Source organism: Scaptodrosophila lebanonensis, unplaced genomic scaffold, assembly GCF_003285725.1.
Source record: "Scaptodrosophila lebanonensis strain 11010-0011.00,11010-0021.00 unplaced genomic scaffold, SlebRS2 tig00000043-arrow-pilon, whole genome shotgun sequence".
Taxonomy (NCBI): Eukaryota; Metazoa; Arthropoda; class Insecta; order Diptera; family Drosophilidae; genus Scaptodrosophila; species Scaptodrosophila lebanonensis.
In genome coordinates, this window is record NW_022060545.1 from 9,170,214 (window position 1) to 9,192,403 (window position 22,190).

At 37.2% G+C, this 22,190-nt stretch overlaps 4 protein-coding genes across 4 annotated transcripts; 1 reads left to right on the top strand and 3 right to left on the bottom strand.

The window, feature by feature from the left end:
* Nucleotides 1-15,095: 15,095 nt before the first annotated feature.
* On the bottom strand, nt 15,096-15,953 carry LOC115622783 (H/ACA ribonucleoprotein complex subunit GAR1). Its single transcript, XM_030516840.1, has 2 exons — nt 15,845-15,953; nt 15,096-15,778 (listed from the first exon to the last, which is right to left on the bottom strand). Exons 1-2 carry the CDS (start codon nt 15,936-15,938, stop codon nt 15,261-15,263), a joined length of 612 nt encoding a protein of 203 aa, XP_030372700.1. The 5' UTR covers nt 15,939-15,953; the 3' UTR covers nt 15,096-15,260.
* On the bottom strand, nt 15,953-17,359 carry LOC115622782 (UNC93-like protein). Its single transcript, XM_030516839.1, has 2 exons — nt 17,291-17,359; nt 15,953-17,232 (listed from the first exon to the last, which is right to left on the bottom strand). Exon 2 carries the CDS (start codon nt 16,797-16,799, stop codon nt 16,086-16,088), a length of 714 nt encoding a protein of 237 aa, XP_030372699.1. The 5' UTR covers nt 16,800-17,232; nt 17,291-17,359; the 3' UTR covers nt 15,953-16,085.
* A 1,821-nt stretch (nt 17,360-19,180) lies between these two features.
* On the top strand, nt 19,181-20,068 carry LOC115622988. The gene is made up of 3 exons (XM_030517149.1): nt 19,181-19,357; nt 19,427-19,510; nt 19,571-20,068. The coding sequence occupies exons 1-3, from the start codon at nt 19,253-19,255 to the stop codon at nt 19,982-19,984; spliced, it is 603 nt and encodes a 200-aa protein (XP_030373009.1). The 5' UTR covers nt 19,181-19,252; the 3' UTR covers nt 19,985-20,068.
* A 220-nt stretch (nt 20,069-20,288) lies between these two features.
* On the bottom strand, nt 20,289-21,165 carry LOC115622990. Its single transcript, XM_030517150.1, has 4 exons — nt 20,966-21,165; nt 20,775-20,896; nt 20,542-20,692; nt 20,289-20,480 (listed from the first exon to the last, which is right to left on the bottom strand). The coding sequence occupies exons 1-4, from the start codon at nt 21,126-21,128 to the stop codon at nt 20,371-20,373; spliced, it is 546 nt and encodes a 181-aa protein (XP_030373010.1). The 5' UTR covers nt 21,129-21,165; the 3' UTR covers nt 20,289-20,370.
* Between the last annotated feature and the right edge of the window lie 1,025 nt (nt 21,166-22,190).

The following is a 22,190-nucleotide window of genomic DNA, read 5'->3' on the forward strand; positions in this document are numbered from 1 at the left end:
GTATTATGGCTGCTGCTGTTTTTTATGGACAAATCCATGCATATAGTGCGGGTATTATATAACATCGATAGCAGCAGAAACAGTGGCAGAAGCAAAAGTAGCAGCAGGAGGGACGGCAGCTGCGCTGACAGCATTCTGTTTAAATCCTTGTCGTCCTGGTATTGGTACAGGGATTGATTTGAAGCATGTGGCTGTGGCAACAATGTGGAAAATTTATATTATACGACCATGAGGAGGCAGTCATCGATGCTCGTACAATATGCAGTATATTTATATGTATAAGCTTCACTTTTCTATCCAATATGTTTTATAGCTGCTGCTCTCACTGTTGTTGTTTCTGTTTCTGTTGTTGTTGGTGGTGATGGTATTGTTGCAGCTTAGTTTATTGTGTGCGATTGTGTTTGTGGGCATGTGACCGCAAAAGCAAAAGCCACAGCGCATATAATTAGTCATTTTTATAGTTGCCTAATCAACTGGCTTGTTTTTCATAAGCCATATAACACCTAGCACACATACACACACACACACACGCACACAGACGAGTATATATGTATTTATTTGCTAATATATAATTTAATACATGGCACAATAATAGCTACATAATTTAAATTGCATGCATAAAATATGTTTTATGTTCGGCTCGGCTCTGTTTCGCTTGCGTTTTGCAAATTGCCCCACGAATTTGCATAAAGAGGCCGCATAATTTAATTGTGTTGCCTAAAATGTAATTGCAAATGCTGCATTGATTAAATGATAGCATCCATACCTACACGCATACACACTCTCAAATATATTCGCATGGTATGTATGTAATACAAGTATATATGTATACATACATAATGCATTCGCGATTTGTGCGTGATATGCAAATTAAATTGTATTATTATAACACATAAATCTTTCTTGATGTGTCGTTGCCGATTGCTTTTTTTCTTTGCACATTAAGGCGATTAACACGTGAAATGTTTCCATGTACAACAACAAGAACAATACATATGTACATAAATTTATATACCTACATTCCTATGTATTATCATAGCAAAATTCAATTTGTTTTAATTAATTCACGATTTTAATTGGTTAATGCATATAGGATTTTAATTATGCACTTAAATTATTGGGAGAGTCCTTTTGAATTTAAAATACATTTATGCATCCATATCAATATACTTGTATAATATTTATAAATGCATATAACTCAATCAAAATCTAAACATAAATGCTCTTAAAAGTAAAGTTTTCCCATAGGTGCATTATTTATAACAAAGTATATTAGAAATTTTCATGCAAAACAAAAATTATTTGCCATTTATGTTGTTTTCAAAAACACTCCAAATTGAAACATTAATTCGATTTTGCATTTTCAATGCCTTCCAGCTCATTGCACCTAATGGATTCATAGAGTATACAATTGAACATGCATCTGTATTTGTCATATCACATCATAAATTACATTCAGCATTAACTCCAATGCCCGATTGACAATCGCATGTGTACCCTTTTGCTTTTGCAATCTAAATTACACACGGCAACAATTTGATTTAATTTTTACAATTTACATATTTTAATGCCAGCCACACATTACAGCTAGTTGTGGATAATGTGACGCTGAAAAGATTTGCAAACGCCATAATATGATTTGTTGCACATTTGTGTTAAAATTGTAGCATAATTAATGATTTTGTGCGCTTAAATTTAAAGAGCCAGCTGCCCAGAGCTACCCACGTACGAGTCACGAGGACAAGTGCTCAGCTGCAGAATCACAGACGACTGTTTAAAAGTTTTAAACCGATTGTGTCACAGCATAAGCATCGTGCTAGCTATGCTCAAAGGGAAAGGCACACAAACACTCACACGCACACCTAACATACATAACACACGCCCTAATGTATGCAGCAGATTTGTTTGCTACAGTCTGGAATTGACAAAAGCCGCTCATGATGCTGGCTGGTCGAGTTTTGGGCTGCCATTGGCAACAGTTTCAATGCATTACTGTAGATTATTGCATAATTTCCAAGCACACTAATGGAAGGGGATAGTAGGAGGCAGGACACACACACACGCAGGTAGAGAAAAGCGTAATTGCAAGTGAGCAACTCGGACAGAATGCTGGCTACACATGGCTATATAGTACGTTTCGAGACTCAGTGACAAACTCCTGCTGCTGTTACTCCGAGCTCATCTAATCCTGCCAACGATGATAAATCGCTGGAGTCAGTCGCTTCATGCGGATTAAACAGCCAGCAGTAAGCATCGGACAGTTGCCGCTTGCTGGTTGGCAGTTAGTAGAAGATGATAGGTGGCAAGATACAACATTCCATTCATTAAATTTAATTTTCACTTGCTTTTAATTAAAACCCACACTCTCCTCCTCTCCTCTCGCCTGCTCAAATAGCTGCTTAAATTTTAATTATTTGCATATCAAGCCCATTTGCAGCTCACCATTTGCCATGCACTAAAAACTAGTTGCTGGCAACGGCAATGACAACTTTTTGCTTGCTAATTTTTAGTGTGTGATTTGCATAATTCAATTAAAATTAAGTTATGAAACGGACACTCGCACACATAGATAGATATTTGCGCAACGCTGACAAAACCCTAAAGGACGACGAGCTGTCACTTTATTTTGACGACTCGTAGCCCACTTAGCTATGCAAATTACGAGTATGACTTTGGCGGGCATTGGACACACTCGTCTATACACTCGGGTGTATAGAGCTCTCCTCTCCAGCTGTTGGTCGGTAGTTGCCTTTTTGCTTGTTGAAGCGGCAAAAATAAATAGCGCGCAAAAATGTGAAGGAAATGAGCGAACTGGCATTCCGCAGTCAACCCTTTTGTTGTTGTTGTTGCTGTTGTTATTGTACTCGACTTGCAAGCGCGTTGACGTTTGCACGCAATTCCGAGCAGTTTAATGATGCGCTCAACAATTGGCGCACCGTGGTTTCATGACCATTGAGCAAAGGGTTACAGCGGGAGCAACAGCCGCCCAAAGCAGATAGCTTGAGATGCTGCACAGACTTGTGAAAGAGAAAGGGAAGAGCATTATTTTCCAATTACCAAATTGTAAACTCGATTTAGAGAAAATTGATATTCTATTTAAAGCTAGAGACTACCCAAGCGGCAGCGGTGATGGTTTTTGGCAAACTTCTCTAGAAATCTTTGCAATACCCATAGACCTACAGTTATAAACATTACAAAACTTATTTATTTTTTCGATTTAAGCTCTTTAGCTCTATTGGTGGGATCCAGTTCTGGTACAGCTTTCTAAATTAGTTAATAACTAATCGCCCATCAACACAATTATTTTTCACTAAATGCGGCTTTTTTCCTTTTAGTTTTATAAGCTTCCAATGATTTATTTTTATCAAATTCTCCAATATCTCCACTATTTGAATCGAAACAGGGATGCTCATAAGTTGTTCATAAAATGCTCTCAACAAGTCAGAGTCCACCTAGTGCCACACTTAAGCTAGTTGTACTTGTATATTAAAAGGGAAATACTAAAATTGTCCATTGGATACATTTAACACTGGATAGAATAACACTTAAGTAATAACGTTTAATGAAGAGCCAAATTTTTGCATTAAACATTTTATTTCGAAAGCTTTAACTAAGTTTAAGATAAGTTTTCTAGTCCAATATGTAATATTAATCGACCATTGCAGAAAAATGTCCATTATTTATTCATTATCACCAACTAGCTGATGATGAATATATGCTCATGTTTGGAAAGCAATTTTCCATTTATTCATCATGAAAAACTTTCAACCAACTCTAATTAATTTGCTTACATATTTCATCTAAACTATTTTGTTTTTGTACAAGATATCTTGCATTAAATATTTCTTCTCTTTTGAGTCAAAAAAAAAGCAAACTTTAATTTTCTAGCTGCTTCATCATCATTAGTTTTTAAGCTTGTCTAATACTTTGCCTCATTCTGAACATTCTTTTTAATGCCATATAAGCTGAACTGTAGTGCCACAAGTTTTACAAGCAATTTCTCACCCTCGCATTACTTAAACTTTTGATAAACACAAAACTTTGGCCCTGGCAACGACACATCAAAAGAAGTGAAACGCCAAGCTGGCCCAAAGCATGACCAGCAACAACATGACAACCTAGTATATTAAAGCAACAGCGGATTCCACAAGCACTCGATAATGACTTGAACTTATCTGAGTTCAACCAAAGTCCACCTTTGTCCACTGTGCTTAGACACCAAAAGAAAAGAAAATTCAGTTCGTACAATTCTCACTACATTGACAGACCAGATATAGCTACAATAGAAGAACCACAATTACTTTTATTGTCTTACACAGGCAGGAAATTTGGCAACATAAACAGACTATACGACTCCCCACTGACCCCGTGCAGGACGCCCTTGGGCCCAACACACTGTTGATGCCAATCAATCTGTGAAATGCTTTCAACAAGCACCAGCGACACAAAACTTTTCAAATACGCTTTAATGGATTTCTTTTTGCCATGCAATTGCACAAATTTCATTATACATACAAGTATAGGACAAGGTATAGAGCCGCGAGGGGTACAGTCAGCAGAGCTGACAAAAACTTTTGCAAAGCGCCAACAAAAAACTTTTTGCGCACATAATTCAAGTCAAAGTTGAAATGCGTGTGCCACACGGCGTATGAGTTATCAACATTATTTGACTATTCGCTGCTAATGCATGTCACACAATTCAAAGGCGGACGAAAGAACGGCGATGAAGGCATCAGCATCGGCGAAGACGACAACAACAGCAACAACGCATATTAAATTCTTGCCAGGCTCCGTAGTTCTCAGCGGCTCTCATTCCAGGTGAAGTGAAGATTGAGGAAGCTGCCTCAGCAAAAATATTCCTTTGAGCTCACGTAGACAAACCGAAAAGCTTCACACCACCCGCACCACCAGCACCACCGGCAGTGCGTGCCTTTTGTACCCACTAAAAGCAAATGCTAGGCATTAGTATGGCGACATCGGCGATGCAAAGGTAGCAATATAAATAAAATATTCGACAACGGGCAGGGAAATAAATTTAAATTTTCCAACATAGATTTCCCTCTTCCTCCCATTTTCTTGTACACTTTTCAGTTTCAATGGAAGGGTATATTGGCAGGAGCATGATGGATCTTATCATCGACGAATTGAATTATTAAATGATTTAATTGAGCTGAATCCATATACATCTTTCCTTCTGTCTATTTAAATTAGCAACACATTACTATTTAAATGAGAGCAATGCTTGAAGTTTCTTAACTTTCCACAGAACTGGAGCATTTTGTCGTAAATTATTTAACAATGAATAGTTTTCTTACGTATTTATTTTTTCTAATCTGAATATACTTTATATTGCAATACAAAAAATTTCTTATGTTGATTAACAAATCAATATAAATGCTACTTATAGAGGTGATTTATGTTCCTTACTTATAATTCAGATATACAGTAAATATACAATTTATGTAAAATATTAAAGTTGATAAAGAACTGAAAAGGAGCTGGGAAAGATGAATATAAAATAAAGCCTGAAATAAATACAAATATATTCAAAAAGGCTTACAATGGAATATAAAAAAAAAACAAAAGTTATGTCCATATTCTTGGCGTATATATTATTAGTTTAAAAAAACAGATGGGAATTTATGTTCGTTATAACAAGCTGAATCCTTATCAGCATCTGTTTATCTCAGCTTTTCCGATGGAGGGCTGGCTTTTAAGCTATTGATATTATTCGCGCAATGGAAAAGTGAAGAAAACTATTAATCAAAAGAGTTTGACTCGAATTGCCTGTCAAGAAGTTTGTTTACATGTCAAATAAACAACTAAGAAGGGTATACGGCATCGTCTCAGCCGAAGAATACTTTCTCGATATTTCCTTTTGCTCTTGTTGATGTGCGGCCACGGAAAAGTTAGTCAGCACAAAATTTGTATGGATAAAATATAACAAAAATGAACGCGCAACTTTCGCCTTGAAATGCCAAACAAAACGTGGGCGCAAACAAAACGCTGAGCTCAAGAAAGGGGAGAAAGTAGAATGGGAGCTGCTGGAAAGTACTAAGTATATATACTAAAAGTGGACAACAAGCAGCTGCCCACTCTAGTCGCTGGCCTTTTCCAAGCATTTTCTTTCTTTTCAGTTTTTCAATGTTTCTGCCAGCCCCCAACAGAGACGCAGGTTCAAGTTTGCGAATGTCGCACAAATTGTCGGCAAATAGTTGTGCAAAATTAGCAGACAATACACACACACACAAACACTATATATATACACACATATATACAGACATACGTGCCTCGACGACCACTTTGCCTGCGAAAATTAATTAAAGCTCTTTGCACTTTCGTCTTGAGTTTGTGCGCAGGTGGCTGGCTACGCAGGCTGCTAATTGTGAACTTAATGGCCAAGGCAGGGAACGCTAAACAATGGGAAAAGCAAATACATGGTAGCGAAATCGAGGCACGAATATAGCTAAAGCTAAAGCTTGCCTCACTGCGTCCGGCCGGAAGTTTTCATCTGAGCCTGCAACGCACAAAGTTACAAATGGCAATTAGCGCGCAATTAAAGACGAATACTTCAACTCAAGTTTTCGGCCATGGATGGCATTTCATTTGCGATTAACAATTTGGCACAGCTGTAGGGATATAAGACTGGACTATAATACGAGTAGAATGCTAATGAAGCCAAATGAATAGCTCAGTTGAATGCCAATCATTATATAGATTAATTATTTTCTTATTTTTTAGATCAAGCTAGAACTAAAATACAAGTAAGATCAATCGATACGGAATTTTAAATCAAATTTTAATTACTAATTGATTTAGTTTAATAGGGCAGTGCAACGATTTACAAGTATTATTTATTTAATTTAGCACCCATCAACTGACTATTAGTTCTAGATCTTTACTGTTATCCGAATGGACGGCAAGGAGAACAAGCAGCATTTTCCCACAGCTCTTCAGGCACTCCTGACTAGGAAAAGACGTGTTGGGAAAATCCGTGTCAGCAACAAATATTCGCAAATCTGCAGAGTGTGGACTCAGCGATGATTTTAATGCAGCTCTCTAAATCATCTTCTATGAGTGCGCAAAGCTGTGAAATTTGCATATTTAGCAGCACGTAATGCGTTCTTCTTCTCTATCTATTCATTCATTTATTCATTTCATTTAACATGGCCCTTAATTACGCTGCCGAAATTCAATGCAGCCCTAAATTACAAATTAGGTAACATTACTATTACTATTTCTATTACAACAGCAGCAAAAACAATAGCAATGACCCTTAGTGCTCGAGAAGGCAAAGACAGGACAGAGAGGGTGGGTTAAGTAATTGTGATTGTGCGTCCGCCGTCCCCCGTCCGCCGTCCATCGGTCCAACTGGACGAACAGTTAGTAAATCCTTAGCATTGTGCCAAGGCTAACAAAGCGTCGGAGCTACAAAAACTGATTACAAATAGAACGCAGTGCCAATGGAAACAACGTCCAACGAAGTCGACGCACACAAATGAAATAGAGCAGAGTGCAGAAGAGTATAGAGCGCGTAGAGGAAGTTCGCTTTATGCCATGGGCACTAATTACGCCTGGCATACAAAAAGGCCACTGTGGCAATGTCGCAGACAACAACAGCAACAATGATAGCAAAAAAAGGATAAAAAATTAAAACAACACGGAAGCAGTAAGGCACTGCAAAAGACTCGAGTTGGTTAACAAAAAGCTATGAGGAGTGAAAAAAAAAAATACAAAATCAAATTTAACTTTAATAACAAGACAAACATGCATTTAAGCATTGCATGGCCAGGACCAGCTACGACAGCTAGGCTCTCCTATCCTATCCTTACTCCTTGTCTGTGTCTTGCCAATACTTCTTGCCTCGTGCTACTTGGCAATTTTCTGCATAAGCCGGAAACCATAAAAAAGCAATTCGTTATTAAAACTGCATAACAACAAAAAATGAAAAACGTAAACGAGAGCAAAATATAAAGCGGAAGCAGAGGCGAACACAAAAAAAAAATATTAAAAATAAAAATAAGAGAATATGGAGTCAGAGTAAAAAAAAGAAAAAAAAAAAACGCCAACCAAACGCATTGCACCATGCATATTGATAATGCACACAACAGCAATAAGTAACCCCGCTGACGCACAGTGGTTCCAGGCCACAAAAAAACACAAAGAATTATAAAACATGGTATATGTGTTGTGCTTGTACTTGTACTCAGAATTTTAGCTACTAATAATAATATAATTACACAATTTCAGATTTAATTAAATTTATTTATTAGAACAATTACAAATAAAAAAAAAAACTACATACTCGTATCTTGACAAAAAATTTTAATATTTCACGATTTTTCGTAGCATTTCAATTTTAGTTAAAATTTTGATAAAGCAAAAACAGGTGGTTATATGTTATTGAAAAATATATAGTAATATTGAAAGTGAGATGTTTGGAATCAAAACTTGTCATTACAACATTTAAAGCATATATTCTTAAGGGCGAATAAGTGATTGTTTCAAGTTCCAAAGCGTTCCAAAGCTATTCATTCATAACGGGGCTAAACGCTTGCCACTATATATATTTTTTCCTTCTAAGATTAATCTCTAATATATAAAATATTTCTCATGATTTATAAAAATATCTGAATTTTTAAGAAATAGAAGATGCTTTAAGTAGGACTTGACCTCATTATAATTTTTGGAAATTTAATTAAACAACTTTTTCTAACAACTGTTTCAAGATCGCCCTTGCATTTTATAATGCGAGACAATAAATGAAAATCTTTATTTGATAAAACCCCATTAATTTATAAAGTTGGCTTTTCAATTAAAATTAAATTTTTAATGTGGAATTCTAGTGCATACATACATATGTACTATATAAACATGCTAATTTAGAAACCCGTTAATATAAATGTAATTTAACGGCTTATTCTTTAAAATTATTATAATCGTATGTTGTATTTGGTGTGCCAGAATAACATTAACTTATATCTGAGGACATCGTGGCAGAAAATCATTGAATTTAAGATGTAATTTCTTGAATTAAGCAAACTACATTTCGCTCATTGCTCCTGATTACTCCCCTGCATGTACTTTGTAACAAAAATAATGAGCATTATAATTTAATACGCTTTTAAATGTGTTTCTTAAGTAACATTATTTTGCATTCATCTACTAATCGCTTGAGTAATTAATATTGTTTATGCTTTCGATAGCCTTGCCGTTTGTTGGGAGTCGAGGCAAGTTATTTTGAATCGACAAACGACTATGACTCAGAACAATTGTTATTAACAGCTTTAAGCATACACTTACACATACAAAAATTTAAATTACAATAATGCGCCTCATTAACTACACCTATCATGGCTCTGTCCATTGAATAGTGTTTGAGTTGTTTTCCTTAAATTAATTCTAGAATTCAGAGTGCAAAAAAGAAAACTTTTTAATGCAAATCGACAATACAAATAATGAAATAAATGAATAACTAAATGCACAACTGTCTCTTAGTCAAGGACCACTGTTTGATGAAACGACGCGCGCCATTGCAGCAAAGCGGCAGACGACAAACGTGCCATATAAAAGAGGCAAGCAACAGAGCCAAAGCGGCAAAGCGGCACAGAAACCAAAGCCACGCACAGACACGGTCACACCACACCGACAGAGCAACACACTGACACAGACGCACATGAGCAAATGACATGCAAATAAATGAGAACAAAAGGATAAACGAATGGCTGAGGCCAAAGGCAGTCGAAGTCGAAGTCAGAATTGTATGGCTGGTCATACAAATGGCAGCAATGCCAGCTCTTGGCATGGCAAACGAGCCGCATAATTTTTGTTGGCTGCACTTTGTGCACTTTCGAATCCACTACGAGTTTCAACGGACTCGGATCAGTCTCGGTTTTGGTCGCGGAATCGGTTTGCGAATTGGACGTCGCGGCTCTCGGCAGCTTTAATGAAGTATGGCAGGCAAAATGAATGGCATATTAATAAGATGTCGGCTTATGCATACTCGCACACATGTAGTACACAAGTAGTATTTACACAGGTTGCTGGCATGTTGGTAAATGCCGCATTGAAATCTGTGATAAATCAAGTTGGCTTGGGTAATTTTTTAATGCCCAAGCCAGCAATAAATACCACTTCTGTTTTGCTTCAACTTACGCACATAAACTAACTGCAAGTAGGGAAACAATTTTTTGCATTCCGGCTGAGCAAATTCAAGTAGCATTGCATATAAATAAACAAATATATTACGAGTATATACGTACCAGTATATACTTACATATGATGTATTCTTTCTAATCGGACAACAGTACAACAATCCCTGCAAACCATTTTGTCAGAGAAAGTAGTAGGGAGTGGAATTTGTATATCGAAGTAGAAATATTAATACAAGCCATTTACTAAATAGTTCTTTTTTTTTCATGCTTTATTTAGAAGTGGCCAGCAGCACTTACGTGCCATATTCCACATGTATAACTCTTATAATTGACATGGGTGGGCGTGGACATATGTTTGATACAATTAGGTGACATTGGTGGCTGAGAAAACTTATTAAAACTTATTTTAACAAATTATTGTGAATTAATAATTTTTACGAGGTCGATTTTATACTTATTTTAACAAAGACTGATAATGATAAATATTTTTACAAAATTATAATAGCAGTTGCTTAAATTTATGCTTATAAAAAATTGTGTCTTAAGATTAATATGTATTTTCGCAAGATTAATGTTATGATTGTGACTTGAATTCATATTTTTTAGCTTACTATTTAACGGGGAGTTTAATCAAAGTATTATAATATTGGGATCAATGACTGGGGGAGGGCGTCCGTGGAACAGAGTCCTGTTTCGCCTTTCCACATGCACATGAGGGGGGTCATCAGGTAAAGGTGGGCTATTTTGTCGCCGGGGGCGATCAATCGAAGCCGGAAATTGAAATAAAGACAAGTATATAAAAGGTTTAAAAAAGATTTTAATTGAAAGTATTTTTATAAAAGAAAAGTTACAGTTTTTTGTAATTCAATAAATTTATTTATTGTTATTATATTTTCATTAAATTACATTGATTGATAATTGTAAACATTTTGGGTAATGATTTTTACTAGAATTTTCAAATGTAATCCGTTTTCAAATGTAATCCGTTTCAAAAGATATAGTACATTAAATAAAGACTACGACACTTTTATGGAATTTAGTTATGTTTCTTTCTGTTAATTAAATCTGTAGAGGAGCAGTTTATTATCCATCATTTTTGGTATTATTATTTGATATATCCTCCATAGGACCGATCAGTGTAAAAATCACTCTTAATAGTAAAATTCAAAATCATTCATTATATTCAAAATCTCTGGCCATGGCTATAGCCGGCATATTAAGGTTCGGTGCAAACATCAGTATTTGTACTAACCACTTTATGATTATTTTGATATCTTATCTTTTAACCTGAAGTTTTATTCAAATCTGCTGAAGACCCCTCGTTTAATAATGCAAATATGTACATACATTTTATTTATACTTTTTTCTGTTCAAAAAAACTTTTGTAAAAACAATTTCAAACTGTTGCCCAAAGTAAAACACATTGGCCGAGACTTTTCACATAATTGAAGACTGTGATAGATTCGTTCTATTGTCTAGAAATTTCTCTCTACTCGTAAAAGGCTCACGAGGCAATCGCATATTTGCAATAGGGGCAGTTCATGGGCTCGACATGCCGAAAATGTTAGGTCTGAGAGGAGGTGCTGATTAATGTTTCTTTGTTTGCCTCTTGCCAGCTTTGTTACTTGTTGTTGGGTTGCATGCGGCATGACGCCTATTCGACTAATGGAATTCACATGTTAGGACACGACTGATTATGTACGCATTAGAGCACTGATTTGCAATTCCAAGTGTGTGCAATTGCACGCGTGTGCGTGTTTGAGTATTTGTGAAGCGTGGCCTACTGACATTCTATCCGCGCGCAACTTCATTTTTCACTTAACGAAGGCTCTGGCGCTAACATGGAAAACAATGCCCATGTAAGTCAGTGTTATTGCAGGCCCCGGCCTTTCGGACGCCCTTTGCCCTTACATAAATGTCTGTGCCATTTAGAGAGGGTCACTCCTGTTGCCCTTTCTTGACACAGTGCCAGGCATGACAGCCAGTCAATGACTAAGCAAATTAATGTACGCCTGCTTCCCGGGCCTATTTATGCGATAATTGGCAGCACTTTGTGCAGATGCTCTTCATTCCTAATCTAATTTGCGTGCATGTTAATTTCCTCAGCCATGTCATGCCATACCCTGCCATGCATGTGCCACCACACGCTTTTTAAATACATAGTTTAATAAGCAAACTTGTACAATTTTATGCATATGCCGAGTTGGACAAGAAGCGCATGCACGCTTTGTTTAACAAATTAACTTCTTAAAAGCCAGCGAGCAAGTCGTTTTGTTTTTCCACTCAAGTACTTATACAACATATTGTGCGAACCTACAGGCGACAAAAACAAACCTAATGGCTTTATTCTGAACATTCTTACGAGTATAATATTTTAATAGATTAAAAAGGCTTACCAAAAATATATGTAGATTGAATTGTTCTATCTTACTTACTGTCCACTTTTTAAGCAGTCTTTGTATGAAATGGAAAATATTAATTAATTAGCTAAATGCATTATTTCATTTATCGGAGAAGGAATTGATAGTTTGGAGTGTTTTCATTCCTTCGAAATATCCCTCATATTGCATTAAATATTTAAATTTGGTAGAAGTATAAAAATATTCATCATCACTTTTATGTGACTATGAAAATATTATTGATATAAAAATATATACATATATGTGTATGCGATTTTGTAAAATCTCGAAAGTGGTGGGAGCAGATTTATTTGTATTAGTATGGGTATATTTGTGAGTGAAAATAATCAAAAGTTGTATAAGTAAGAAATATTTCCATTTAATTTTTGATTTAGAAGACTCTCTGTTTTTAGCTAATTAACGAAAAAATGTGATGGTGTGTGCAGCTTTAAAATGGATTTTAGTTTTGCACATATTCCTATATTGGAAAGAATATTCAAAAATACCAATCTCAGCAAATCACCAGCAATGCCAATGTACAGATTTTGTGGGCTGTCACATAAACATATCTACAAATACATATACATATGTATGTATATAGTACTATACGAATGTGTATGATTGTGTGTCGTTCTATGCGCGCGACAAATGCAACACCACACTCTGAACCATAGAAAGCGTGACTTAAGCTTTCTATGGCGTCATTTCCGGCTTAATTGAGCGTGTAACGAGAGAAGGGAGCGCTTGCTTTTAACACACACACACACGCACAGAGAAAGAGGGATACACAGACACACATACACTGACAATGACAGTGGCATAGATATGCAAACATAACTGGCAAGTCGGCGGCAGCAGCAGCAGCCTTTGAGTTGGGGCAGTCATTGGCTTCATTTGCCAAAAACATCTGCGTGTGCGTGTGTTTGTGTCATTATAGTTGTATGTTTTGTCTGTGTTTATGTTTGCCTGCCAACGCATCAGCTGCTGCAAGGCAAACACACACTCTCACAAACATATGTACAATATACACCCGAATACAGCCACACACAGTGTGTTAGTTAGTGAGCTGAAACACATGCATTTCATGTTTAGTTTTGGCGCACGCATAGACAATATTTGGCTGTTGGTGTCGCTGCTGCAGCCACGCCGCCGGAGACAACAACAGCAACACCAGCAACAGCAGCAACAACGGCAGCTACAGTAACAGCAGTAGCTGCAACATTGGCAGCAGAAACGACAATGGCACCTCATAACAACGACAACAAAGTGCCACTACATAACCGACTAATTGCAAGCCAGCATTATGCCGCATCGAACCAATGGGACAATTCTTCCACCTCCACAACATTGCAAGGGTGTATGTGTGTGTGTGTGTGAGTGTGGGTGTGCATATGTATTTGTGAATAGAGGATGGGCCTAACAGATGGAACTTCTCTGAAAGTGCCACTGGCATGGTTGCTTGCCTTTTTCTCCTGGAATTTTTCTCCACTACTTTTCTCACTCTTGCACGTAACGGAAATCAATCAATTTCCTGCGTAGACTTTGCAATTTTCAAGAATTTTTCTCCGCCACCTCACACCCCTCTCTGTTATTGGCAAACACAAAGTTGAATGCCTCTGCTTAGAATCTGAACACAAGAGCCGAGAGTAACGGCCATTGACCATAACACAGCAAAGAAATTGATTGTTTATGGAAATTTGCGGTGGCCAAGCCATTCAATATCGAGCATAAGCTATACGTGAGGCAGTGTCTGGATTATTAATTAAGGAACTGTTTGCTATATTGGCAAAAGAATAGATACGACATTTCGTATATTAAGCAAAAACTGAATGTAACGGTTCCGGGCGAAAGTTTTTTAAACAAATAATAATAGCGATTTTATTTATCATAAAGTATTATGTGAATACTCACAGTCTGTCCTGATATATGAACAGATGCATTATATAAGACACGTTTAAGCTCTTTTAAAAAAACCACAGTAAACTACAGGGACAAGTACAATCGCACAAAATTAAATTTTATAAAATTTAAACTTTCCGACCCAATGAGTGATTTACAAAATATTTATTTATATATTATAACACATAATGCGATAAAATTTTCTATCACTGTTACATTTTTCTAACAGCTGTAGCTTTTAAAACTATTAATTATATTATATTAAGGTAAACAACTCCTACACTACTCAGTTCAAATGGGCCTTAACAAATGCAATTGGCGTACAAAAACCCATAAGCAAACCAATTTCACGACAATTACATCACAGCTTTTAAGACTCGCAACCCATTTGGAATTATCGGTAGAGCTTATCAGACTCTGTGTGAGTCAAATCCAATTTTAGACGACACCTACCATTGTAAGGTGTTGACATAATTAATATATTTTATTGTTAAAAGCACGAACAATTAAAAAGAATTCGCTGGAATCTACAGGAAATATTTAAATTGAAAACTGGTCTACCATTCAATATTGAATGGATTGAACTCAAATGCCCAGCTACATTCAATTTCTTTTTTCTTATTTCTTCAATAACTTATTGGAATTATATTACACATTTAAAGGCCCATTTTATCAGAACTTATTCAGCCACATTTGGCGCAAATGATTTTAAGAGCCCGGTTAGATTTTATTCTGAAACTATTCAGCTATTTGTTCAATTTGTTTCCAAAATAAACCCAACAACAAACAAATTGATCGTTATTGTTTATTACTTAAAACTAAAGGGTGAGCCTTCACGAGTTTTTCCGGGCGCACCAGGAGCTCCAGGAGAGCCAGCACTGCCACCATTACCACCGGTTCCACCGTTACCACCAGAGGCGCCACCATTACCACCATTTCCACCAGAGCTGGCACCTTTTCCACCAGGTCTGCCGCCTTTTCCACCAGGTCTGCCGCTACATCCATTACAGCCTCCGCCATTTCCGCCTTGACCGCCTGGCCTGCGTCCCCCGGAAGCTCCTGGAGCGCCGCGTGCACCTCCACAACCACGTCTATGGGCCACTGTTCGCTGCGTGATAGCGGGTGGTGCTTCCGGATTTTTGAGTCGCACCAATTTTGTGCTAGGTCTGTTTTTTGTTTGCACCCTATCCGTTGGATGTATATCCTCGCCAGACATTTTATCGTCGGGTATCACAGTTGTTTTTCGCTTGGATTTACGCGTTTGTCGAGGTCCGATTTCAGGGCCACGGGCCACCGATGTCTCCTCACTTATCTGCTCTGCTTGACCTATAAGGAATATGTACTGTATGTAAGGATTGCTCCAGTACTTGAACTGCTTTTGACTTACTGTACCTTCATTGTCTAGCCCTATGATCACGAGTAGAGCGAAAATGAAAATCCACCTCATCACGACCTGAAATATGATTTTAGAATGACGCTTGGCCATTTGACTTACCGCTATTTATACCTCCAGTACGGCTTCAGCTTGACAAAAAGTTTGCATTTTAAAGCTTTGCAGAGCGTCGTTCTCACAGTCACAATTCTTCACAATTGAGTAACGCAGCTAGGTAGCAAGAAATACGCAAAATACTACTCACCCACACCAACTTACCTTGTTTTGGAAGAGCACCTCCACAGCCAGATAGCCAATTAGACCGAGCGTTAGATTGAGGAGGAGAACGTAAAGCTTTTCCCTGATGCACAGCAAGCTCGAGTAGCTGAAGCCCAACACAAAACCAAGACTTTCGAACAAACGATAGTTGGAGAAAGCCGCCTCCTTGTGGCGACGAAACAGCAATCCGTAGAAACCATTAATTTGGGTGACCCACACAGCATCGCCCACGCCCCACAATCCAGCGAGAGCGTAGAATACAACCGGCGTATCGGGTGTGGGACGCCAGTGGAGCTTGAAACCAATTAACAAAATATTTACAGTGGCTCCGATAAAAATAATAATCGTGCGTCCGATATACTCCATACTGAAGCCAAAAACAAAACATGAAATCGAATCGACCACGCCCCATGTGATCATCACGTATCCAATCATTTCCACTCCCAGGGCACAGGCAACATAGCCCGCTGTGTACTCGGCAGCTACCCAGGCCTGTTCCAGTCCAATAAATATCGTCAGCGGTATTAGAAATAATTGATTCGTCCGACGCATCTGATGGAATGTGGCGGCCACAAGTTGCTTGGTGGTCGCTTCGCTGGCCTGGGCGCCCTTGCGACCCTCGCCGTACCGCTTCAGGGGATCCAGTAGGAATACTATCATCAATATGGCCACAATCAGACAGGGTATATAGATCATGATAAGAATAAGCACGCCATGTGGATCGGGCCTTTCAATACTGCCGCCATCTTCGTTGCAGAAATTAGCGCCACAATTGGAGTAGTCCGATGTAATATTTTCGTTTGCGTCGTCTGAGTTGTTACTTGGTTTGCTCTTCAATGCTGTGGATATGGGTAACTATTTATGGTTCTGGTGGCACACCATAAGTGGCGGCGACACAAATTACAAGTTCCATTACATTTGCAACTCGAGTTGTGTAAATTCATTTAAAATTTATGCATTTCCCTAAATACAAGTACGTGTGTGTTTTGTGTGGTGTACATAATTGTGATAACTTATCTTACCATATTCTGCCTTACCTCAACTTACCTCTGAGCACCCAACATACTTACCTCCCCTCCAGTAAAGGCCCTGAAACTAACATCCGCATCAGCTAAGGTCCATTCTTCTTCTAGAAATACAACTTTTATAAATTATCACATAAACAGGACTGCAATTTCTACACTCACTGCTCGGGATTCCACCAAAAATTAACTAAAACGGCATTATGAATTACATCCTAGAATTACTTAAGCCATTTTATTTAATTTTCAGTCAAACTCATTGACATTATTGTCATGATTTCCTTTACAGTCAATTCAAATTTGTTTAAGGAAGGAATACTAAGAAAGTTCTTTTTTCTAACGCAGCCGTTATTGATTGAATAAAGGTTTTTGCAAATGCACGCTAGTGGCGAAAATGTGGGGGACTTGGTGATATTATTCTACCTCCAAATAATCAAACCGAAAAAAATAGTGTATAGCGAATAGTACTTTATGTCCCTATGGGTAAATACCATTATTATTATAGATAGAATGTCATGAAGGAGGAGCAAATCTACTATAATTTTAGATGTTAATCGTTATAGGGATTCCCTTATGGGGAAGATTATTTTTAAGGCTAAAGTTCGCGTCTGAATTCTGCATTGGCTGACAGTTTCAATCTGGAATGGCCTCTTTTATTCTTGGTACAGCTTCTTCAAATAGTTGTACACTCTTTTATGATAAATAGGGAATAAATTATGATCGCTTAACAGGGTTAAAGCATCACTATCGAACTTTCTGATCATTTGTTTTTTTTTTAAATCTGCAGTAAAGGTCAAATCCTTTTAGCATCTTGAAGCAATGCTGTAAAGTCTTAATAAGATAAGGGAGAGAGAGAAATTAATCTCACTCTGCATTTAAGCATAACAACATAATATTAAATATCTATGATGAGTCCCTGTCACAGCCTCCCCTTCCCCCAATAATATGCATTTGGATAACATCCCAAGCCAGATGGTAACTTCTGAGTGAAGTGCACGCCTACAATAAAAACCCAAACGCCTTGGCCACTGTCTAAGTCCTGTGTGATTCCCCCAAGGATTTGCTCGTGCGTGTCGACAAGAATTTCAATTTGCAAACAATAAATTTTTGAACAGGCAGCAGGCACTTGGATGCGGCTCGTACTCGTAATCGTACTCTTTTGAGGAAAAGCGAAGGCGAGCAATGTCGTGCCATTGTCAGTTGAGCCGCTGTTTATTATTTGAAAATATTTAGCCGGCATATAGTTCAGTGGAGGCGGCATCAACTGACAGCAGTTGACAGCAGTTGACAATGCCACTGCCTTGAATTTGAATTTGAATCTGAATCTCAATGCGAGTTGATTTGAATTAAGGCTGCGCATTATATTAGATTTTTCTAAGAGCTTATGATGCTTCACGAAAGTTCAAAGTTCCATCCACGAGGCGAAAAAGCTAACGCAAAACGAAAACGGAAATGAATCAATTTCCGTGCAGCAAACCATTACAAACTACAAAGCGTGCCAGTCAAACCAAATAAGCCAATACAGCAACAAGAGCAATAAAAACAAAGCGAAATGCGCAAAACACAAAAAATGGCGGACAGAGCTGGCTCGGGAATCTGAGTGGGAAGGAATGGCTGCTCTGTCATTTATGCCTAACAGGCATTGCACTTCTTGTCTGCCACAATTTCTGAAGCAATGCACTTAACCTCAAAGAGGTAAGCTTCAAAAAGCTTAAAGAAGAAAAATAAACAATTCATTTATGTTCCCGTTCGTGCCACCTTTGATACTCTACAAAGTTTATTTAAATTGTTTATTTTATCAAAATTGAATAGCGATAAAAGAATTACTATTCTGTGTTTTAAAATACAAGATTTAAGAACTAAGCCAAATTTCTCAAACAGTGTTAACTACAAAGTGGAAAAATGGGAAATCAATCATCAAATTTCTGCTAAGAACACGTTTAAAGGCACTAGTAGATATTATTTTACACCTACTTTTTTAAGAGAGAATTTTAAAAATGAAGTTGGCGTTGAAAATCAATTCAAGGCCCACGTCAGTAGAGAGCTGTTACAAAAAATCATTCTCCACAAAGTCCACAAAAAATTATCCAGAAAGATAAAATAAAAACGCTTTCATATATTTTCAAAATGCGATTCTTAACAGTTTGTGGAGCATACTTGGCCCTGGCCTTTGAGGCTGTTAATGCTTTCCGCACTACTCATGAGATAATTAATTTGACTAGGGGCAAGAAGGTAAGTTGAACCAATATAAGATTCCTGACAAACAGATAGACTAATCTATTTTACATCACCATCATAAAGTATGCAGAGATTGACATTATGGCAGTTGGATCTGAGATGCTCAAGGTATTCTGTTTCAGTCTCTTGATAGTAGGGATTATCATGGTAGGTATTTTGCTGTGGAAAGGTATTTACAAATAATTCAAATAATTTACATTTATATAGCGCACAAAATTTTTGCTGAAGGCCTGGTTGCTTCTCTCCTATACTCACATTAATTGGGGCGTGCTATTGAAAGTAATCTTCAGCATCTATGAATATGTTCATGGAGTGAAGCGCAAGAGTGTAAAAGAGTTCCTCAAGCAGTTTTTGATGGAGCATGGGGAAGCCCTCGTGCACATCCTAGTCCAAGCTGCTATTATCTCAATAGTATATGTGTATTATGAGAGCATCGATCCAAAAAAGTGCCGTAAACTAAAGAAAATTCAAGCATCAAATGAGATGAACCCATCTAAAGAAAATTCGATTACCCTCAAAGCCAATGAAGTTAAGGCCAGTGCCCCAGAAGCTGATGAGAAAAAACCAGCAGAGCTTCAGAACAATGATGGCTCCAAAGGCGATGAGTCGAAGGACAAATAGAAAGAATTTTTGAAATTACCTGTTTAAGTTATAGTTCAAATGCGTCATGAAGAAAATTGACAATAAACGTGCATTAAAAAGTAACGATGTAAATGAGGAGCAATGGGGTCTCTAATACGCATACAATAAGATGATTTCCTAGAGCAGATAAAAGTTGAGATGACAGAATAGGAAGAGTGGGAAACCTGCTTACAATTAGAAAATTACACATGAAGTAATTGAACGTTGGGAATGAGATTACGAATTGACAGCCTTTGCGTCCATTACAAAACACAAAGAAACTCCCTTTATTCCTTTTTATTTAATAATAAATATTAAATTGTATATTAATGAATGTAATAATATAAAAAAAAAGTTTTCTGTTCAATATAAAAATATATGCTGGCCTAGTATATGAAGAATGAAAGCATTGAATCGCTTGTCTTCGCCCCATCTGGTGTGAGCGACAGTTCCAAATAGATGTTATAAACGATATAAATGAAACCGAATTCGATCGCTGTAAAGAAACAGAAGAAGAAGTTAAGAACACTTTCATGGCCATAACTTTCTGAGCCTACCCATGGTTAATAGTGAGATCAATATATTAGTCAGGGCATCTATGAAATCTCCTGCAATTAACTCGAGTAGCCACCAAAGCACGAAAAATACATCGAATACGAGGCCGCCAGCACACCAGATGAGCCAGAATATCATCAGTTCTGGCTTATGCTGTTTTAGAAACAATGTGACATAATTAGCAATTCAAATATACCTCTGACCACCCTCCTCTTCTCTTCCCAAGCTTACGCACCATTAAAATGCCCGCAATCAGAAGCATGGTGACCCCAATCCAAACATTCAGCAGCAGCAAATATACCCAGAAAATCCAAATGCGTTTATTATCACGTAGCAAGCTGTGGCTCCCGTAGAGCTCTGCAACACAACAGAGAGAGAGGAAGTGGAGGGTCATCATCCAAAAATTTTGTATGCTACTCTACTCACTTCGTCCATTTACGCGCTGCACCTGTCTAGCCTCTACATCAGGCTGAAGTGCGTTCTCCACACCCTGACGAAGCCAGTAGATAATCGCCAATTCGAATATGATAGCACCCACAATGTCCATCCAGCCAATGGCCAGTCCAAAGACATGAAACGTGCTCACCATATCGTAGCCGAGCAGTTTTTCCACATTTGAATTTCCTTACGTCGCTTGCTTGACACTGACAAAAAAAAAAGAAGCACAAAATGCTTCATTCAAAAGATTTCATCTTTAGTTTAGGCTTAAATGGAGCACTTGGGTTGCAAATGAGCGCAAAAAAACGTAAATTATATGAACCGCCAGGGAGTCAAGCAAATACACAGACTCATTCGTATGTAAATACTATATACATATATACTTGTATGTGCTTAACTGCATGTGGCAGAGATGCTTTATTTTGAACTAACAATGGTTCAATGAACCAATTTTAGCTTTTCATCAATTTTTTTTATAACAAATTCAAATTAAATTAGGACGTGCTCATAAAATTATAATATTCTTCGAAGAAAAATTACTACTACTACAATTAATTATATTTTTGTAGGCGAAAGAGGGTTGGAAAACATTTTATACATTAAGGAATCTTAAAATATTCTTTTGGTATATTACAAAAATTGTCTAAAGCCTAATTGGAATTATTCAAAACTATACTTTCCACAATTAAGCACTATTTATATAAAAAGTATGTACTTTTAAAAGTATACAGATATGTATAAATAGTATTTTGAATATTTCGATTACAGCATCAGTTTCAATTATAAAATATTTGGTTTTGGAAGTTATAAAAATCTTAACTAATATTCTAACAGCTGAAGTATATATTTGATCTCACCTTAACTATATAAGATATGAAAACACTAAAAAGTATACATATTTTAATTTAAAACTAGATTTAAAAAATATTGACTCTAAATCCGGCTAAACTTGCTCTTATATAACGCAGTTTGTAAATTCCCACATATTCGAACTAGTTGAGTCGTGGAACCAGACTGAGATCTCACAGCTCAAGGATATAGCAAGGCTTGCATTTGTCTCTTTGCATATGTGGTGTGTGTGTGTATGTGTGTTGTGAGCGCACGTATTTCATCAGCGGTGCATTACGTTGCACAAATATTATATTTTTATACATATATGTATGTATGTATGGATGTATATTATATGCATACATTTTTTACATAAATAGTCGCG

Excerpts from the sequence above, each read along its gene's own strand:
- LOC115622990 (XM_030517150.1), bottom strand. The coding sequence starts at position 21,128 with ATGGTGAGCACGTTTCATGTCTTTGGACTGGCCATTGGCTGGATGGAC. Across the intron at positions 20,693-20,774 it reads TGATTGCGGGCATTTTAATG|CATAAGCCAGAACTGATGAT; the intron begins GTGCGTAAGCTT and ends TTTCTAAAACAG. Across the intron at positions 20,481-20,541 it reads GATCTCACTATTAACCATGG|CGATCGAATTCGGTTTCATT; the intron begins GTAGGCTCAGAA and ends GTTTCTTTACAG.
- LOC115622782 (XM_030516839.1), bottom strand. The coding sequence starts at position 16,799 with ATGATCTATATACCCTGTCTGATTGTGGCCATATTGATGATAGTATTC.
- LOC115622988 (XM_030517149.1), top strand. The coding sequence starts at position 19,253 with ATGCGATTCTTAACAGTTTGTGGAGCATACTTGGCCCTGGCCTTTGAG. Across the intron at positions 19,358-19,426 it reads ATTTGACTAGGGGCAAGAAG|TATGCAGAGATTGACATTAT; the intron begins GTAAGTTGAACC and ends ACCATCATAAAG. Across the intron at positions 19,511-19,570 it reads TGATAGTAGGGATTATCATG|CGCACAAAATTTTTGCTGAA; the intron begins GTAGGTATTTTG and ends ACATTTATATAG.
- LOC115622783 (XM_030516840.1), bottom strand. The coding sequence starts at position 15,938 with ATGGCCAAGCGTCATTCTAAAATCATATTTCAGGTCGTGATGAGGTGG. Across the intron at positions 15,779-15,844 it reads CATAGGGCTAGACAATGAAG|GTCAAGCAGAGCAGATAAGT; the intron begins GTACAGTAAGTC and ends TATTCCTTATAG.